Here is an 18,374-nt window from a genome sequence, read left to right on the forward strand (position 1 = left end):
ATAGTTGGATAATCATAAAGTCTATATATTTTCAAATTAGTCAAATAAACCTACGTTATCTCAGAGGAGAATATGGACTGGGAGTCGTGACACCCTGGTGGCAGGCATTGTTATTGCACATGCTCAGTAACACTGTTTCCGAAATGTTGCGTCTACTTGGGAGATATTTTCGAAAAGTGTTGTTTTAAACGGTTCTGAGAACCAAACGCCCAAAACTTTACGAACGTTTTCCATGGTTGCCCAAGCTCCCCCTGGTGGACGAAGAGAAAACTTGCACATTAACCCAGTTTACAGGTGAAGACAGAAACATGAATAAAGAAACAACACGATTGGCTCCTACAGTCGTGTTTGGTAATCCTCAAGAAGCCGCCTTGTGCAAATAGTTGTTGATATTTTAAGCCGCATTACATCTTCTTATCGGGCCGCTAAATGTCAAAGATCTGCTTTTCAGAGGAACTGAACAAAGAATTCGCCGTTTAACAACTTTTTTTATTCCGTACAGTTGTTTCCTCGTGAAGTCACTGTTGTTTGTTTTCCTTCTTTACATTGAAAAACTGTTGAATCTATACATTGTTAACGCTGATTGAGATGAAATATTTTGTAATATTTTAGAACAGAGGTTTGCATGCAGAGGAGTGGTACTTTGAATATATTAAAACAAGGCATGTCTGAGTAAACTCTCAAGGCCAAGTTGAATCTTATTTATGGAATAAGGTCCCTGTCCAGCCGCTACAGTTCATTTCTATCTGAGCGTTTGTCGTTTTTCTGCTTGTAATGTGGTGGGAAAAGTCCTAAAAGCCATGCTGAGATGTGAAGCTTGTGTATCTGAGCAAATATTGTATCAAATATTCCTGCAATAATGCAAAAACTGTCCAGAGTGATGCTAAAATCTTCCTTGTATGACATCTACGACGTCTTTTCCAGAGTTTCAGGGAAAACGTAGCACCTTTAGGTGACTGACGCTGCTTTATGTAAGCAGTTCTGATCTCTTTTCTTTTTGGGTTCACAGTCCAAAGACATTAAGGTGATTTCAAACAAAGCTTCTATTAACAACTCCTCTAATGTCACAGTCCAGCACCTGACCTTTAGACAACCCCTGGAAAGTTTTAGCCGGCAGTTTTGGAAATCACTCGGGGCATAAAAGTCTCTTTTGATTCTCTGGTTATCTGGGACAACCTCAATCCTGCACTTATGTTAATCCATCCGTTGCAGTACCATGCAGCTGGTGCCTGTGACACAGGACTGAACTAAAGCAGATTTCCAGTGATCTACAAACCCGGATGGCACACACAGGCAGTCGGAGCCAGCAGCTCTTACGCAAGTTCAGCCAGCTGTGGCTGTTTGGTTCCGTGCGAGCAGGGAATGTGTTTACATAACGCCCGTTTGGGCTTTTATTTTGTTCTCCCCTCTTCACAGGGCAACTCTTAAAGAAAGTCAGAAGTACGCTGTTCACGTCAATTCTTCACGGATCACAGTAACAACTTTTACAAAGTTGTTTCGGCTGATTAATCTCGCCCTCGATTCCTGCGGCCAATTGTTTTGCTCCACTGTTGCTCTAAAGTGTCTGGAAAGACAAAAATAAATAAATAAAAAGCTTAATTTTGGGCCTCGTATGACAAGGCACACACAAGGCAAAGCCTCACTGTCAAGTTGAAAGTGGAGTCTGAGCTGCTATTTAAACGCCTTTCGACGTTTACATTTACAACATTTCGACACTTTAAACCGATCGGCCATTTTTCAGGAGATTGTTTTCCCTTAACGAGTAAACTTTGGGTTCTAACTTGCGGAGGAGGATGAGTACGAGGTGAGGAGGCGGGTTCACGAAGGTGACCCGAGCACCAGCAGCAGCAGCAACGTTAGCATCGTTTATCTGGGCGGCGACGCGGCGGCGCACTTTAAGTCTTTATCCTCGGCGTCGTGGGCAGATGAGACAATATGTCGGGAGTGTTTCAGGTGGCGCTTTCGTTTGACGGCCTTAATGCGCCGCTGCCACCATCATGGAGGCTCAGACTCTCGGCCTGCTTTTTTTTTTTTTCTTTCCCCCCCTGAGGCAGAGATTCAGCGCCTGATCTGTGTTAAGCCCCGGCACTTAAATCCCTCTCAGACGCTCATTAACGCGCTCGGTGTGGGACCACACCGGGGTCGTGTCACTCCTCTGAAGCCCAGACCTCGACCCGGTGTCTGACAGAGGGATCTTCACCCCCCCCCCCCCAACCCCCCAACCCTCCTCATCCTCTTTCATTTCGTCTTTTGTCAGACTCTCAGCTTCTGCCACTTTTTGACCTCATGTCTCCTCACAGATCTCTGAATATGACAGATGAACGAAAAAAACGAGAAGGGGGGGATTATAATCCTACACAAGTGTGTATAACCTTCACATGGGGACAAAACTAACTGATATATAATGAGAAACAACATTTTATTTTAAGAGACGATACATTCATGAGATACACTAATGTGTTAATAAAAAAAATATATATATATTAGCATTACAATAAATGTAATATGGAATTGATGTTGCTCGATTATTTAATGTTTCATGTGTTTTTCATCCATTATTAACTGTTAACTCCTTAATTATCCACTTACAGAGAAGTTTTAATGGGTGCAAAATGAAACTTTTCAAAGTAAAAGTAAATGATGTAATTTGTTTAAATGTATTCAAATAATTGCTTAACTAACGACACATGCACTTTAATGTATTTTTTACAACTTCATTTTTTTTCAATAATAAGAATAATTAAAAGAATTCTTAACTTTCTTTTTCTAATAATATTACTTAATACTTAGTACTTAATATTCTCCCTTTTAAGTAGGAATTTTTGATGAATAAGTATTCCAAAAAGCATTTGTCTTTTTTTCCCTATCATAAAGACATCCCAGTTCATTTCCTATATCCTGTTTTTCCAATAACATACATGTATATAAGATTTCAAATTAATAGATTTTTTGAACTGATCAGATGTGTTGATAAATTCATTTGGAATAAATAAAAAAAATTTAAAAAATTGAAATACCATCAAAGTAGTTTATTATCATCATCACAGTTTTTTTAATTCAAGATAAATGTATGTGAACACATCAAACTCAGACTTTTACCATCGTAATGTTTTTTCACCTTTGGATCACAGCGATTCACAGCCTCAGCTAAAAAAAAAAGAAGAGGAGAAATAGAATAAATGTACCTTCTTTAATCAGATAAAAGGTGTAAAGAATTGTGAAAAATTGTCACATGGAACATGATTTGGATCTTCACAGTGGAAAAAATAATATTGATCTGATCTGGATGGTACGATTAGAAAACGTGATTAACGTGATAACCATAAAAAGGGCCACAGAGGAGGTCGTTAAAAGTTGGAGTTGTCCTTGGCCTGCCTGAGCACAAAAGAAAATAAAAGAGGGTGTTGTGGTCAGCTCTGGGAATAAAACCGGAGAGAAGATTGTGAAACTTTTTTTTCCTTATATATATATATGCAGCCCATATTTCTCTTTGCACTTTCAGCCCTTTGCAGCAATTCGATGTTGCCCAACAACCCGACGATCGAAGTCTGTTTAGAAAAGCAATAAATCTGCAGAACGGAGCCACTGTACATGAAGGGCCGCGCTGCCATCTCCAACTTCGCTGTTATGACTGTTGTATAAGAGGCAAAGTTCACATCGTGTGATGAATGACTAACAGAGCGAAGCTGCCAGCGACGATTGGCAAAGTCCAAACAGAGTGAAGTGTGGGTCACTGGAAAACCGTCACACGTCCAAGACCCATAACATCGCACTTTCTGGCTGCTCACGAAGTCTCCGCCCGGGACGGACTGCACAGCCCAAAGTGTTGCATCGAGTTTCATTAGAGTTTATTCGGAGGCGGCGCGGTGTTGCAGTGGTTAGCACCGTTGCCTCACCGCGGGTCAGGGTTCAAACCGGGGCCGAGACTTTCTGGCGATTCTCAACTGGTGTCATTAAAGCATTTTGGCTTGTGTTTGGGAACATGTTGCACCTCATCTGAAAAGCCTGGAAGCTTAGCCTTCACAGGAGAGGTGTGAGTGTGTACGTCCCTCTTCTTCTCGTGTTCGCGCTCACAGGAACGGCGCCCCACCTGGACTGGGAGCGACTCCAGCCCCAGTATCCTGCCTAAAGGACAAACGCTCCGCATGCCTGCATGTGTTTTCTCCATGAACTCTGGCTTCATTCTAAACATATGTTTTTATTTCTTTAGTTTAACTGGTGTGTGTGTGTGTGTGTGTGTGTGTGTGTGTGTGTGTGTGTGTGTGTGTGTGTGTGTGTGTGTGTGTGTGTGTGTGTGTGTGTGTATCGGCTGTGTAAAGTGGCCTGTCCAGGAAGCACTTCACATTTGTGTCAGCTGTGATAAGCTCTGGCCTTCAGACTCCAGTTTGGATCAAGCAGGTCTAAAGCAGGAAGTAACACATGGAGAGATAAGAGGTGTTTTTTTATCAGGCTATAGATTAATAATAAGAATTGACAATGGCTCCAGGTCCAAATGGGAAAGTTGGCTTGTATTTGGTGCCTTTAGTTTTGATGAAAACGTGGAATCTTTATATTCCTACGGTGGCGATGTGGTTTACTTATGTTGCTTGAGAAAAGCGAGGTGCTGGCCGACGAGGCTTTTTCTGTCTGAAGTCATTTATTCCATCCAAAGACAAGCTTGTCAGACTCACTGAAGGCACAAATGTGCTAAATGCTGAATGCACAGACAGAGTCGTCTGCATTCTTCTTCATTACATGTGTAATTTGGTATTTGGAGATTATGGATGTGGAGCATTCAGAGTAATACCACCGATGACCTACAGGGGGCAGTGTTGGGCACTTTAGCACACGTGCAACCGGTGAGAAAACAAAGACGATAACGTAAATTGAAAGACAGCAGAAATTCTGATCCGTACAAATGTTAATATGAGATAAATTCAGCTGTTTTTCTATTTTCCTGCCGATTTGACTCTGTGACGGATCATCTCACGTGTCGCATTCCGTGTTATTCACCCTCTAAATTCAGATATATGATTAAGGTCTCATTTACTCAACAATGTTTGAAATGAAAAAAGCATCATTTTTGCGATTCCGTTCCAGAAAGGTTTTGTGTTTACACAGCAACGACTCCCATGGACACAAAAATGGCAGAAGACGGTGTCGTTAGCTTGTAGTGGAATAAGGACAGGAAGTCATGACACTCTGAAGGCCGCCATTGTTGCTCTTGTCCATCGACTTGCTCGTGACCAGCAGCAAAAGTTCTCCTCCCTCTACACGGAGTCGGAGCGTTTTCAAAAAAAGTTTTCAGCGGTAAACAGGAAACTGGAACGTGACGAAGGTTTTCCATTCTCATTCGAAAAACGTTGTCGTGTGAACGGGGGAAAAACTTTCCCTTCGTGAGGAAACGAAAGCAAATAGACACAGGAACAATGTTTCCAGCAGATCAATTCCATGCAAATGCATGAAAAACCCAGAGTCGGCCTCTGAAGGAGGTCCGACCAAATCGCATCTCCCCCGTCTTGGATCCGTGCGTTCCTTATTTCCCACAGCACGCCTAGAACTCAAACAGTGACATCATCACCTCTGTGTTTAACGGGCTGCAGCGGAGTCGCCATACTGACACACAAGCAAATAAAGACAATTTACAAAAAGCCGCTCTGGCTCTCTGAGCTCACAGTGTACACAGTGTGTCAGTACACCCAACATTTAGCTGCATTACGCGCAAACCGCAGGCTCATCCAGTCACACATCGTCCTCTCATTTCGTTGCGACTCTGCGGGCCAAAGAGTTTTAATCACCGTGTTTTTTTTTGTTTTTTTCTTGTTTTATTTCTATTTGTTTATTTATTCTTTTTTTCTTTCTTGCGCCACACAAGCGGGAGACGAGCCGTGTGAAGCTGAGGAGCAGCTCCGCGCATGTTTGTTTATTTACTTCTTGCAACTCCAGTTCTGAAAATAATCTTTTATTGCTGCTCTACCCTGTTGGTAACCTCCATGTTGTGTACTTTTGCCTCCGCTCGCCCACGCCGAGCCAGCCCGCCGCCGCCCACCCGCGCACAGACACACACACACACACACACACACACACACACACACACACACACACACACACACACACACACACACACACACACACACACACACACACACACACACACACACACACACACACGCACGCACACACGCACGCACACACACACTCTCTCTTTTACTTGCGTCTACATTGCATCACTCATGTGACTTTGCACAAAGGTTCAAATCAACACGGAGAAATATGTTACAACAGTCAACAACTCAACACGGCGAGGCGCTCGGCCCCGCGGGGCCGCGACTGACAGTTTGAACTGTTGCGTAATCATCCGGGATGTTGTCACTGCCGCTCCACTTCTTAGAATGCGTCTAACGAGCCCGGATACTTGAATTAATGTGTGTGTGTGGGCTAGAGCAGCTTTTTAATGACAACACTCCACCAGGTGCGACTCAACGTAGGGGTTCAACAAAGTCAAGTGAGCGAGAGGAAGATGCTCTATAATCCACTAATGACTAATTGTTGTGTAAAGCCCTTTATGTGACATTGCATTTGGGCAGCAAATTGCTGACTAAGGCCAATAATCCCGTCAGAAAACACCAGAGAGAGAGACAGCAGCTCTGACGTGTCTGTCGTGTGTCCTTTACGCTTTTCTGTTTGTTCCGATGTCCTCTCAGTGCACACTGAAGTCCCGCCTCCTCCCCGTGTGCAGGCCCGGCCCGGCCCGGCGCCTGAGGACTCGGGCCGGGCCGGGAGCCATTAGTTGCAACATGAGATATGAGAGCTGGGCTGAGGTTTTGGCGTCTCCCCAAGTCACAGAATGTACTGGAATGAATTCCAGCAGCAAAGTTAATACAGGCCAGAGTGGATTTATCTTTCTGTGTCTCAGATTGCACGAGCCTGCAGGAACAAGCACTTCTTCCCACCACTGCTTCCTCTCAGCCTACTTCTTTGTATTGGGGAGATTTCCTCTCCATGCTTTTCTGTTGTTGTTGTTGTTGTTGTCGTCGTTGAACAAACTCCAGGAAGGAAGTCACACTGTATTAAGTGACTGTATGAAAGCTGATTGCTCCCTCATCGTGATCTTAATCTCTACGGATAGACGTGGACGTGTGAATGCAGACTGTGTCTCTTTCTTTAACGTCTCGGTGTTTCTTCTCCAGCGCGTACAAATGTTCACTTCTGTTAATGTGACACCGCTTCCCTCTCCAAGCTGCACTTTAATCGGTGACAGCAGCACCGCGGGGGGATGTCTTGAACTTTCCTGTAAACCTTTTAATCTGTTCCTGCTGCTTGAAAAGGCTATTTTTAGGTCTCGATGTTGAAACTTCTTTTTTTTTTTTTTTTTTTTAAACTTGGTTATTCTGGGCATCTTGTTCTGGGTCATCATAAATTGACATGTTAGTTCAATTCAAACCCCGAGGTCATCTTGACCTGCTGATGCTTTTCCAGCCGTCAATTTTTGGGAGAGACGGCGCAAAACCTCTAGAATATCTGGTATCTACCCTCTCAAAGGCGGCCTCTGATTGGTCGGTAATTCCCTGACCCATTCTGATGCTTTCAAATGCTGAAGCAGAAAGAAGGAATTTGGAAGAATTTCCTTTTCCGATATTTGCAGAATCCACACCGGTGGGACGAATTTTTCCCAAATTTTGACGCATGTTTGCATATCTGTACATCATTCATGCTTTTCATTGAAAATCAACAATTCTTCGCTGTGAAAATGTTAGATTTTGATTGACAATCACGCTTGTTATTCTACTTCCATGAGGACATGGACGTTGGATTAGAGATTATGAACTTATTTTGAACGAAACGGCAGCAGAACACAGTTAACTCCTTTATCTCATGACAAGCTTGTCATTTTACTCCAATCCCGTACTTCCTAAGGTTGTGATATTATTCAGTCTGGGACTGTTCCACCAGTGTCACTGACAAATTTATGCATCTTGTATGAACACGATGATTTACTCACACATATATTTCACGTCTTGGTTCGTTCATTTCTTCCCTGCAAGCAAAGAAATAACAGTGAAGCCACGAGGCGAGGCACATTGTTGGACGATGTTGGAGGGAAATGCACCAGGAGACGATCAGAAATCATAACACAACACAATGTCTTATAATAAAGTCTGCCAATAAAAGTGGAAGTGAGCCAGATGAGGAAAAAGCCTCTCACTGTGAAGACGGCAGCAAGACGACACGTTGAGAACAGACCCAATCATAAACAACAAACTTTTGCGAGTGTTGTAAATCTCACGGCGCGTTCCGAACAAACCTATCAGCAAAAAGCTGAAACACAGGATCTGAAACACAGATGCTTCATTAACACGCAAACCCTCAGTGATCAGGCTCTGAGCTCAATAAAGTAGAGTAGAGGAGGGAGGCAGTTTTTATAAAACTCCTCAACTTTGATATGAAAGATTAAAAAAAAAAGAGTTTACATTCTTTGACCTTCTTTTCTTCAATAATCCCATTTTTGAAACACTTTGTCATTCACAGCTGAAATAAGTAGAAGTAGCTGTTGGAATTGTAAACAAAAAGGCATTTGAGGCCGTCGTTCGTCACCCGTGATGTGATTTACCAGCCCCGCGCCGCCAGACATGTTAAAGCAGTGGTTTCCATATGCTCTTTCTACAGAAGTGTCCTCAGATTACCTCCGGAAAGAAAAAAAAAAAAAAAAAAAGTTCACTCCCTCTACTGATGTCAAAATGGTGGAGGAAACATCAACTCTCACAACATAACCAGGAGCCTTAGAACTCCACCGTCGCCCTCGTCAAAGGAAACCGAGAAGAGAAGATTTTAGAACCTGCCAGTCGAGTCCAGGAACCAAAGTTGTGACCTACAGTCTGGATTAGAAGGATTCTAGAAGAACTTCTCCGAGGCAAAGTTACAAAGAGCTTCAGAGATTTATAGATTTATGAACACACACACACACACACACACACACACACACACACACACACACACACACACACACACACACACACACACACACACCCACACACACACACACACACTAGTTGGTGGTGATGCAGGCGGCTGCTCACCCTGTTAGCATTGATCCGTATTAGCAAACTGGATCAAGATCCAGCTCCAGATTATTAACCTCATAATCTATTGGCTGACGCACCATTTGCTGTATTTTTTAAGTAACGACACGAAAGTCAATAGAGGAGTGTATGTCGGCACAGGATTATTACCATTTTTGAAGCAAGTTTAACCCCCCCCCCCCCCCCCCCGACATGCAGGCATATAATAAAAAATGAATTAGTTCTATTAGGTGTTTATTGGTCCGGAAGGAGCCGCGACCATCATTATAATCCACAAACTCTAAGAGGATTTCTGCAGTTTCTTCATTCGTTCCTCTATTCAGCCTTTTTGCTTAGTAATCAGACTGCGAGGACACTGATCCATCTGCAACATTAATCTTGTATGAAAGGAGTTCCCGAGGATCATCAGGGATTTTTTTTTTTTTTCTTTCTGTGTCAGGACAGTGGCCTAATGTAGCCCTTAATCTGAGGCCGTCTCATCTGATGATACCGCAGATACGAGCTATCAAGATCATAAAATCTACAGTTCAGAATGTGAAATGCAGAAAGGCGATAGATTAGTTGTTCATTACATAATTGTGGAGTCTTTTATGATTTCTTTACCCTTCACTTCATTCGCTCTCCTTATCTGCACTGGCCACACATTGCATAAGAGAAGACCCACTTCAGGAGGGTCCACCCCTGTACACAAGTGGGAAAAGACTGCCCCCTATCGGTGAGACATATAAAGGCTGAGAACAGACCTCGCTCCACATTACAACTCCTTCTTGAGGTTTTTTTCTTTTGTTTATTTCTGGGGAAATCTGCACATTGTCCTTTCAGAAATGACCAGAAACGTTATTTTGAGTTATTGGTTCCTTGTTGTACTCAAGTAGATTTTAATTGTTTTTATTCCTTTAGTAACTTTTGTACTTTTACTCACATACATTTGAACATTAATATCTGTACTCACTCCTCCTCAGACTTACTTGTTGTAACCTAAATGAACTCGATCACAGAGATAGGACCAGAGCAGCTGATGGTTAAAACAAACTGTATGAATAACTGAACACGTACAGAAAAATCAGGTGAATAAAGGTCGAAGACATCCTGGGTTTTTTTCCATTAAAGATAAAAACAATTGTCCAAAATCAAAGTTTTAGCTGGAATCTATCATGGGTTTTTTTTGAAGCCCAGCAACTTTATACTTTTATTTAAGATAATTTAGTTCATGACTAAAAACTAAAAAGTTAAATCACAAACTAATGTTTAAATATAAAAATACAACAGATGGAGACTGTGTGTACATGTGTATAAATGTATTTGCATCATGTGTATTGTTAAAAATTACCGTCTTTACTCAAGTGAGGAATTGAATTTTTAAGACTTCAGCTTCTCAAGAGTGCGAGTACCTGTGTCCTGCGATGTACCCGTCAGCTCTGCTCCCCCGGGATCCTCGGTTGATGGAGAAGACAGACGGATGCTGGCATACACAGATTCAGCATTTGAAGGATGCTCGTTGAATAGAACAAGATTTCTTCCCCAAAGTGCTGCTGAAGAATATCTCAACACTTCATTAAAAGATAAATAGACCTTACTTGTGAATCACATTTTCAGCATACCAAGTGATTTCATCCCTCTTCACACCCCACTGGGTGCAGGTGGTGGTTTATATGCGGGGCCGGGGATCGAACGAAGAGTTTCCACTGCACCACCTGAGCCACAGACTTTTTTTAAAGTCCGTAGAAACAAAACGTCACCGTCCAACTATTTGGATATTTTTGTGTGCGAGTTTAAAACTGACCAAAAATCTGACCTATTTCTCAATTTATAGCTCCAAACGTTTCCTCATCAGGGGAAATAATCACGTTTCAACAAAAGGTTAAATCTTCTTGCACACAACTGTTAAAAAATAAATAAAAAATAAAAAAGATGGCGATGTCATATTTTGAGAAATAAAACTAAAATGTGTTCATTTGGAATGAAAAAGTGCAAAAATGCAAAAAAATAGTGTTTCTGTCAAAGATTGAGTTAAAGAGAAGTGTAAAGCAGCAGTGCCAAACCTCTAATATTCAACTTCAACTCAAATCAAAACCATTTCTAGTAAGTTTATCCTTTTTGCAGAATAAATTACTTATTTTATCTAAATTAAATTTTTTTTTTATAAAATGCATCAAGTGTTTTATATATACTTATATATATATATACTGTAGCTTTTATATAGAAGTAAATTCAACACATCTAAACGGTTAAAAAGTAAGTATGTACATTTACTTGTAGTAAAGTAAAATTCAAGCATTTTAAGCTGTTTTGTCTGTTCTCTTTCACACTATAAATAGTTTCTATGATCCTTGTGGATTTTAGGCTGATTGACCTCAATTTCTGGCCTTTCCTTCTTTTCTTTACTTGGCGCTTCCTATGGACCGACCTCTTGACATGGATCAGCTTGTAAATGAAAAAATTAAACACTAATTCATAATTCCATTTTATTTTCAGTATTACGCAACATTAGAAGTATAAATATCTGTTTTAATATACAACATCTATGACATCCATAGAGCTTTCCTCGGGCAAAATACAAAACTCAAAACACTTTTATTGCACATGTTCTAAAAGACAAACCATCGTAAGCGAGTTCATCTAATACTAGTTTTGCACAGAGGAAAAAGTAGAGAAAGGAGAAAAAAAAAAAAGAAAGAAAGAAAGAAACCGAAAAGAAACCGGAAAGACGAGCGGACGAAGAAGAACCCGACGTATGAAAAGACATCGATTTACTGCACAGACGAATGTTCCCGTTGAACATCCCGATGGAGCCAAGTCTCACGTGACTAGAAACGACATTTATCTGTGACACAGAACAGAGATTTGGCAAATCAATAATATACAAAATATACATCCAAGATGCTTCGTAAACAAACATCGAATGTGCTTTGAGGATTTAAACATCTTTTGTCGCAGGAGGAAGGAGAAGGAAAGAAAAAACAAAACATGAAGGGTTTACATGGGGGTGAAAAAACAAACAAACAAACAAACAAAAAAAAAAACGGCAATAAATTTCATTCAAATCTGACGTGTCGACTTCAAAAACCTTCAGTTCCAGATTCGTTTTGCCCTGTGAACTGCAAGCGTTAAGGTGCATTTTATTCTCTAAACAACACTTTGACATTTACAAAAATCTAATGAAACATCAGATTCTTTGAGCAATTAAAAAAAAGAAGAAAAAAAAAAAAGATTTCGCTCTCATTTTCATTGTACGCCAGTTTTTAATGAAGCGACGTAGCAGTAGCCAAGCTTCGCTAACGCTAACGCTAATGTCCTCGGCTACCTTCTGCTCGTCATCGAGGGGTTTGCAATTTAAAGGCATCTACAGTATGGAGACGTGTGTGAAGAGCAGTAAAGTGATTATGAGTGTGTGTGTGTGTGTGTGTGTGTGTGTGTAGTACCAAGTCATTTGCTCTAAAGGTTTATGCAGATATGCAGATGAGCAGGACGTTCGGCGCCCGGCGAAGCTGCAGCGCCAAAACTGCAAAAAACACCAACAAACACGACTGCAACACGACGGGACACCGAAACCCTGAACCGGGAAGAGAAGCACTTTGTGTACTGGAGCACGACACAAACCTCTCTCACGTGGGCGAGCTCGCCTCACGACGTGGACGTTAAACCCCCCCCCACCTCCCAACACACACACACACACACACACACACACACACACACACACACACACACACACACACACACACACACACACACACACACACACACACACACACACACACACACACACACACACACACACACACACACACACACACACACACACACACACACACAGCAGGCCCGGTCCGGCTCATCACTCCAACACATCGTTTCATGTTTTCACCGTTTCTCAGGAAAACGTCAACAGCCCCTCACAGTTTTCTTATAGAATGCTACATTTCTAGAAATAGCCCAGGAACCCCATCATGCCCACTGCTCTCTCTCTCTCTCTCTCTCTCTCTCGCTCTCTCTCTCTCTTCCAGCTCATTTTGGAACATGTGAAAACATGTCGACGAGGAACATTTCATAACAACCAGCAGCAATAAATCGGTAACTGGTTTCAATGGTACGAATCACGTTTGTTTAAATGAGCAGCTTTTGCTCATGTTGGTTCTGTTTAGTACGAAACTATAAACAATTTGTCACAAAAAGAAAAACGGTGCAAAAACATGAATTTTAGAAGTGATTTCCACTGTTGATATTTGTACTTACAGTGGAAATGTACTGAATGTATGTTACTTTTTGTAAATAATAAAAAAAAAAAAGGGTGGAAATTTTTAATTACATAAACCAACACGACCAAAACTACATTTTAACTAACATGATGACTGTTTTGGAACAGTTTTGTTTATTATTTTTGATATTTTTAATTTCCCAAAAAAACCTTTTGTCACTAAAAATGTTTGAATTGATATTTACTACTTATAAAACCGAAATGCTTTAACTCAATATTTTGTTATTGGTTGTTATTGGCGTTTACAATTATTTGAATAAAATACTTGAAATCTTATTTTAAATGTTTATTTTTTCTGCTAATTATTATTGTTATGAATATTATCTTCAACAAACCAATAGCAAAATAGACATTTACCACATTCCCAGGGGTTAAATAATCTTAAATATCAGTAACACTAACATTATTCCTCGCAGGGTGAATATTTTCCTGCTGATGATGATCATTCATCAGTGATAGTTGTTATGAAATGCTCCTCTTCGCTAAAAAAAGAAGAGGAAACCTTTGATGGCAGATGTTGCGGTAGCTCACTTTAGACCACACAAGCAGAACATGACACTCTTAATATCGAGCATACAAACAGGACACTGCAAAATCTTTACATATAATACAAACGACAATCATGTGAGCCCATGTATCCCCCCCGTTTTACAACGTCGTCTTATTTACACCATATTGCATAAAAATCAAAGAAACGTATGTACACGTGTCAGAGGAATGTGAATGAACACCCACGTCTTGCTAAAGAACAGCAAGTTGTAATCATTTCCCAGAATTCTAACCCCCCCCCCCAATCCCCCCCCGTGCCTCCAATTGATCGCTTTTTGAGTATCTGCTTTTTTCCCCGCAGAGTTTTGGGACTGAAGTTGCGTTCCCCTGCACGAAACCCCAAACGTAAAAACAATCGGATCACAGCGAGCAGAAGCGACACGGGAAAACTGCAGAGCGAAGAATTTGTGTGGTCTACTGCATTGAACAGACTCGGACGTCACGTCGTCCCCGTCCACAAGTGAAGAGTGCAATTCAAATCATTTATGGCACAGACTGTGCAGTATCGCCGCGCCGCGCCTCTCTCTCTCTCTCTCCCTCTCTCTCTCTCTCTCTCTCTCTCGCTCTCTCGCTCCTGACATACTGATTGCACAAAGCGTTCTGCCATGAACAACAAAAAAAAACGAAACCCTCCAAACATTCACTGGACGTTAAAAGGAGAGAGAGAAAAAAAAAAAAACCACCAGCGGACGATTGCTTACATTCAAACCTGGAGACATAGTAAAGTAATCTGATTACCTCTTTATTGGCGTGTAACAGCTTGCCCGGTCCTCAAACTAACCAAACTAACCCAAAAAAAAAAAAAAAAAAGAAGGCATGAAGATGTTCGCACAAATCCTTCCTCACATTTTCACTCCATCTGATTTCCAGTCTTCACTTTTTGTTGCAGGAGCTACGCGGCGACGCCTCCTTCTTGCACCTGCCGCCATCTTTGTCTGCGCCGTCTCGGAGTGCCGATGGCGACGCCTTGTTAGAGTCTCTTTTAGTGTTTTTCTGCGCGACCTCTTGAGGCGTCTCTTTCTTCTTCCTGTCGGCCGGCTCCTTGCGGCTGCAGGACGCCTGCTTGTCGGGGGTGGTGACTCTGGCGTCGGGTTTCAGGGCTGCGTCTTTGGACGTCTTGGCCGCCGGCTCGCAGGTTCTGGTTGAGGCGGCTCCGCCGCTCGGTGCCGGTGTTTCCTTACTGACTGCAGGTTTGGGCAGCACCGGCGGCGGGTCGGGCTGAGAGGGAACACCCGACGGCGACTGAGGCTCCTTCCTGAGCTGCTGAGGCGCAGCGAGAGGAGAAGCGACGTCTTTTGGTTTGGACTGGTCTCTGAGGACTGCGGCGGGGTTTCTGGACGAGGGGTCTCTGGCTTTAGGATCCGGACTTGGTTTGATGGTCGGGGTTGGAGCTACGGCGGGTTTCGGAGGCGGCGGCACGGCGGCGGCTTTCAGAGGGACAGGTTTTGGTCTGAAATCTGCGATGGTGATTGCTACAGAACTTTTGAGCTGGGTTTCTCTTTGCTTCAGGTCGGGCGGAGCGGGTGAATGAGTGGGCTGCCCAGATTCTGCCGGCTTCACCTGCCCTCCGGTGGACGGCATCACGCCGTCCTTGCATTTGCCGTTGTCAGTGTTTGGAGCCGGCGGTGCAGACTCCTTGTGTTTTGACTGTGGACTTCCTTTAACAGGAACGGGAGGAGCCGTTTTCGTCTCCGTCTTGGCAGACGCCGGCGCTGCAGGTTGTGGGTCAGACCTCCACTTGCTTTTGGGGCTCAAAGCGTTTTCACTCGTAGCTGCTGAAGCTACATTTTTTGGTTTCGCTGAGGGGGCCACAGTGTTTTCTTTCGCACTCAAAACGGGGCCTTCTTTCTTGGAGGTGTAACATTGTGAATCAGAGGATTTCTCTTGTGCTTTTTCAGCTGGAAACGTCTTTGACAGCTGCTCTGAATTGCTCACACTGTCTGTTCTCTTTGTCTTTGGTGATACAGGAACTTCTTTCTCCTGCAACAATGAGCCACTGTCCTCCTTTGCTGCAGCCGCAGACACAGTGTTGTCCTTTTTGTTCATGCTCAGTTTGACTTGTGTAACTACATTTAATGACGCCTTGGCTGAAGAAACTTCACTCTTCTGCTCCACATTTGAAGCCGTGATGTTTTCCTTCATGGATGTAGGGCGATCTGAACCTCTGCCGGGCTTCAGGGCGGATGTGTTGGGCTGCACGCTGTCCTTACCGGCAGATGTTTTCCAGCAGTCGTGACGTTCCGACTTCAAATTGCTGGATTTATGGTCTTGTACAGAACCGACTGCTGTATTTGAAGAGCAGATGTTGGGCAGTTTGGAGACAACATTCTCTGAACTGTTCTGTATGTTCACCTCAAACACAGGGGTCAGGTGTGGGTTTATCCTCCTCTCACAGTTCTGGCCTGCCTCCAGGCCACAGTTTGTATTGGCTGGCACAGGTAACGGTCTGCAGGAAGCTGGCGTCTTGGCTTGTGTGAGCGTGGGGGAAGTTTTTACGTCCACCTGAAGCTTTGCTGCAGACACAGACGTGGCGGTCTTGCAGCTGTCGGTACTTTGCGATGCGGTTCGTGCTACAACTTCCTCCAGCTCCGCGTCGTCCTCCTGATCTTCGTTGCTCACTTCTCGTATGGACGGCGTTTTCCCGCAGGAGGAGAAGTGGGAGCTGTGTCGAGAGCCCCGATGCTCGTGGGCCAGCGATGAGCCCACCTTCACGATGCTGCTCCGGCTCTCCGGTTTCAGTATAAAATTCGACGCCTCCGCTTTGCTGCTTGGGGCTTTAAACGTTTCACCGTGCCTGTCTTGTGTTTTCTCTCCAGTTTTCATGTCTGCGGCTGCATTATTTGATGGCTCTTTTGGGACAATGATGCTATTTAAAGCTGAAACGGCTTCAGGGCTCAAGGAAGAAGTCAGGGGGCTTTTTATCTTATCTGTGGTTTTCAGTTGGGGGATGGTTATCTGCTTCTCTGTGGGGCTCTGCAGCCAAATCGGAGAAACAGTGCTGCTTGTGTTCTCCGCCATCTTTGATAAACACGTTTCTGTTTTGGAAACTCTGGGTCCAGAGAGCAGACCGATATCCAGGGTGCCCTCTAGAGGTTTGAGCGAGGAGACGTGACGACTTTCAAGTTTATACTCGGACGACGTCTTTCGAAGTGGAGACTCGGCAGAGGAGATGAGCTGGAGCTTCTCCACAGCGCTTTCTCCTCTGCCAGAGAAAAGCTTTGGACTCAGACCTTCAGGACTGGAGTGAACGCTGCCCAGTCCTCCCTTCATGTGATCGTGACACAAGGCGGTGTCCAGCTGGAGGCTTTTGGACCTGGTGGAGCCGAAATGGAGGTTCTCGTGGAGGCCCGAAGACAGGCGGCACATGCAGTCCTCTCTCTCTTCGAATGACAGCCTCTTCCTGGTGAACTCGATGTTGGGAGCTTTGAAATCCAACCTGTCAGGCTTCATGCTGTCTTTACTCTGCCTGCAGTGCTGCCACTCCGAGTGGATGGAGCAGAGAGGTGATCGCAGTCCTTCGCTTTCACCGCTGCTGCCGCTCGGCTCAGCGATGCCCTCAGAGACCCGCGTGTTCAGTTTTTTATACAGGACGTCTTTAAGAGTGGTACTGGCAGCTTTGGCCTCCAGCGGGCCTGATTCAGGGCTGCCTTGTGTTTTATTCTGACTTCGAACGGTAAAACTTTCCTCTCTGTCATCTCCGCATATGAGCGAGGAGTCACACTCGTGCATGGCGTCTTGTTTCTGCAGAGACTCCCTCCTCTCCGACCAGTCCTGCCTCTTTGCAACCATCTTGGACTTCAGCTTTTCTTTATCAAGCTCCTCCAAAGACTCCTGCCGGCCCACCTTACGACTGATGGGCCTCTTCAAGCAGCCCTGCTCCACCAGACGCACACGGGTGATGGCCAGCGGCTCACAGGCAGCCTCGTCGGTGCTCTGCAGCATGTTGTAATCACGCTCACCCGGCCTCAGCTCCTCGTCCTGCACCACCTCCTCCTGGGTCACTTCCAAGCTGTGCTTTCTGGAACACAGGTGCTTTTTATCCCCTGTGTAGGACGGGGACAGCTTCTCCTCGGACTGGACACGCTTTAGGAGGGGCGAGCGGGGCGGCTCGGCACTTTTAGGCCGAACAATGTGTCGCACGATTGTGGGCGGGGAATGTATTTTGGCCGGGAAGGCTTGGGTCGCCTTAGAAATGGTGACAGAGTGCCCGCTGAGCAGAGGGGAGGGCGAGCGCTGGGGAGACGTTGGCTGGGGAGTTGGGGAAGGCGTGCGAGCCAAAGGGGAGAGCGGGATGCTGCCGGCAGACTTTCGACGGCCCTGACGAAGCCTCTGACCGGGCAGTTTGGGGCCGAGGCCGTGCAGGGTGCTGGGGCGGATGTGGCCTGATCCTGCGGGGGAGTTTGGAGCGCTGGAGCTTGGCGAGCTGCTCTGGGAGGAGTTTCCAGCTGCAATTTGTAAACATAAGAAAAAAATGTATTAGTAAATCCACTAATCTTCTCTATGAAAAACATTCA

The 18,374-nt window shown here is 44.1% G+C and overlaps 1 protein-coding gene across 4 annotated transcripts in view; it reads right to left on the bottom strand.

The window, feature by feature from the left end:
• Nucleotides 1-13,150: 13,150 nt before the first annotated feature.
• mast4 (microtubule associated serine/threonine kinase family member 4) overlaps nt 13,151-18,374 on the bottom strand; it is a 109,521-nt gene continuing 104,297 nt past the window's right edge. For all 4 annotated transcript variants that reach the window (XM_080477083.1, XM_080477082.1, XM_080477081.1 and 1 more), the window contains one exon: nt 13,151-18,305. In XM_080477083.1, the coding sequence (XP_080333209.1) occupies nt 14,734-18,305 (3,572 nt within the window). In that variant the 3' untranslated portion in view covers nt 13,151-14,733. The remainder of the gene's footprint in view (nt 18,306-18,374) is intronic.

Source organism: Lipophrys pholis, assembly GCF_963383615.2.
Source record: "Lipophrys pholis genome assembly, chromosome: 12".
NCBI lineage: Eukaryota > Metazoa > Chordata > Actinopteri > Blenniiformes > Blenniidae > Lipophrys > Lipophrys pholis.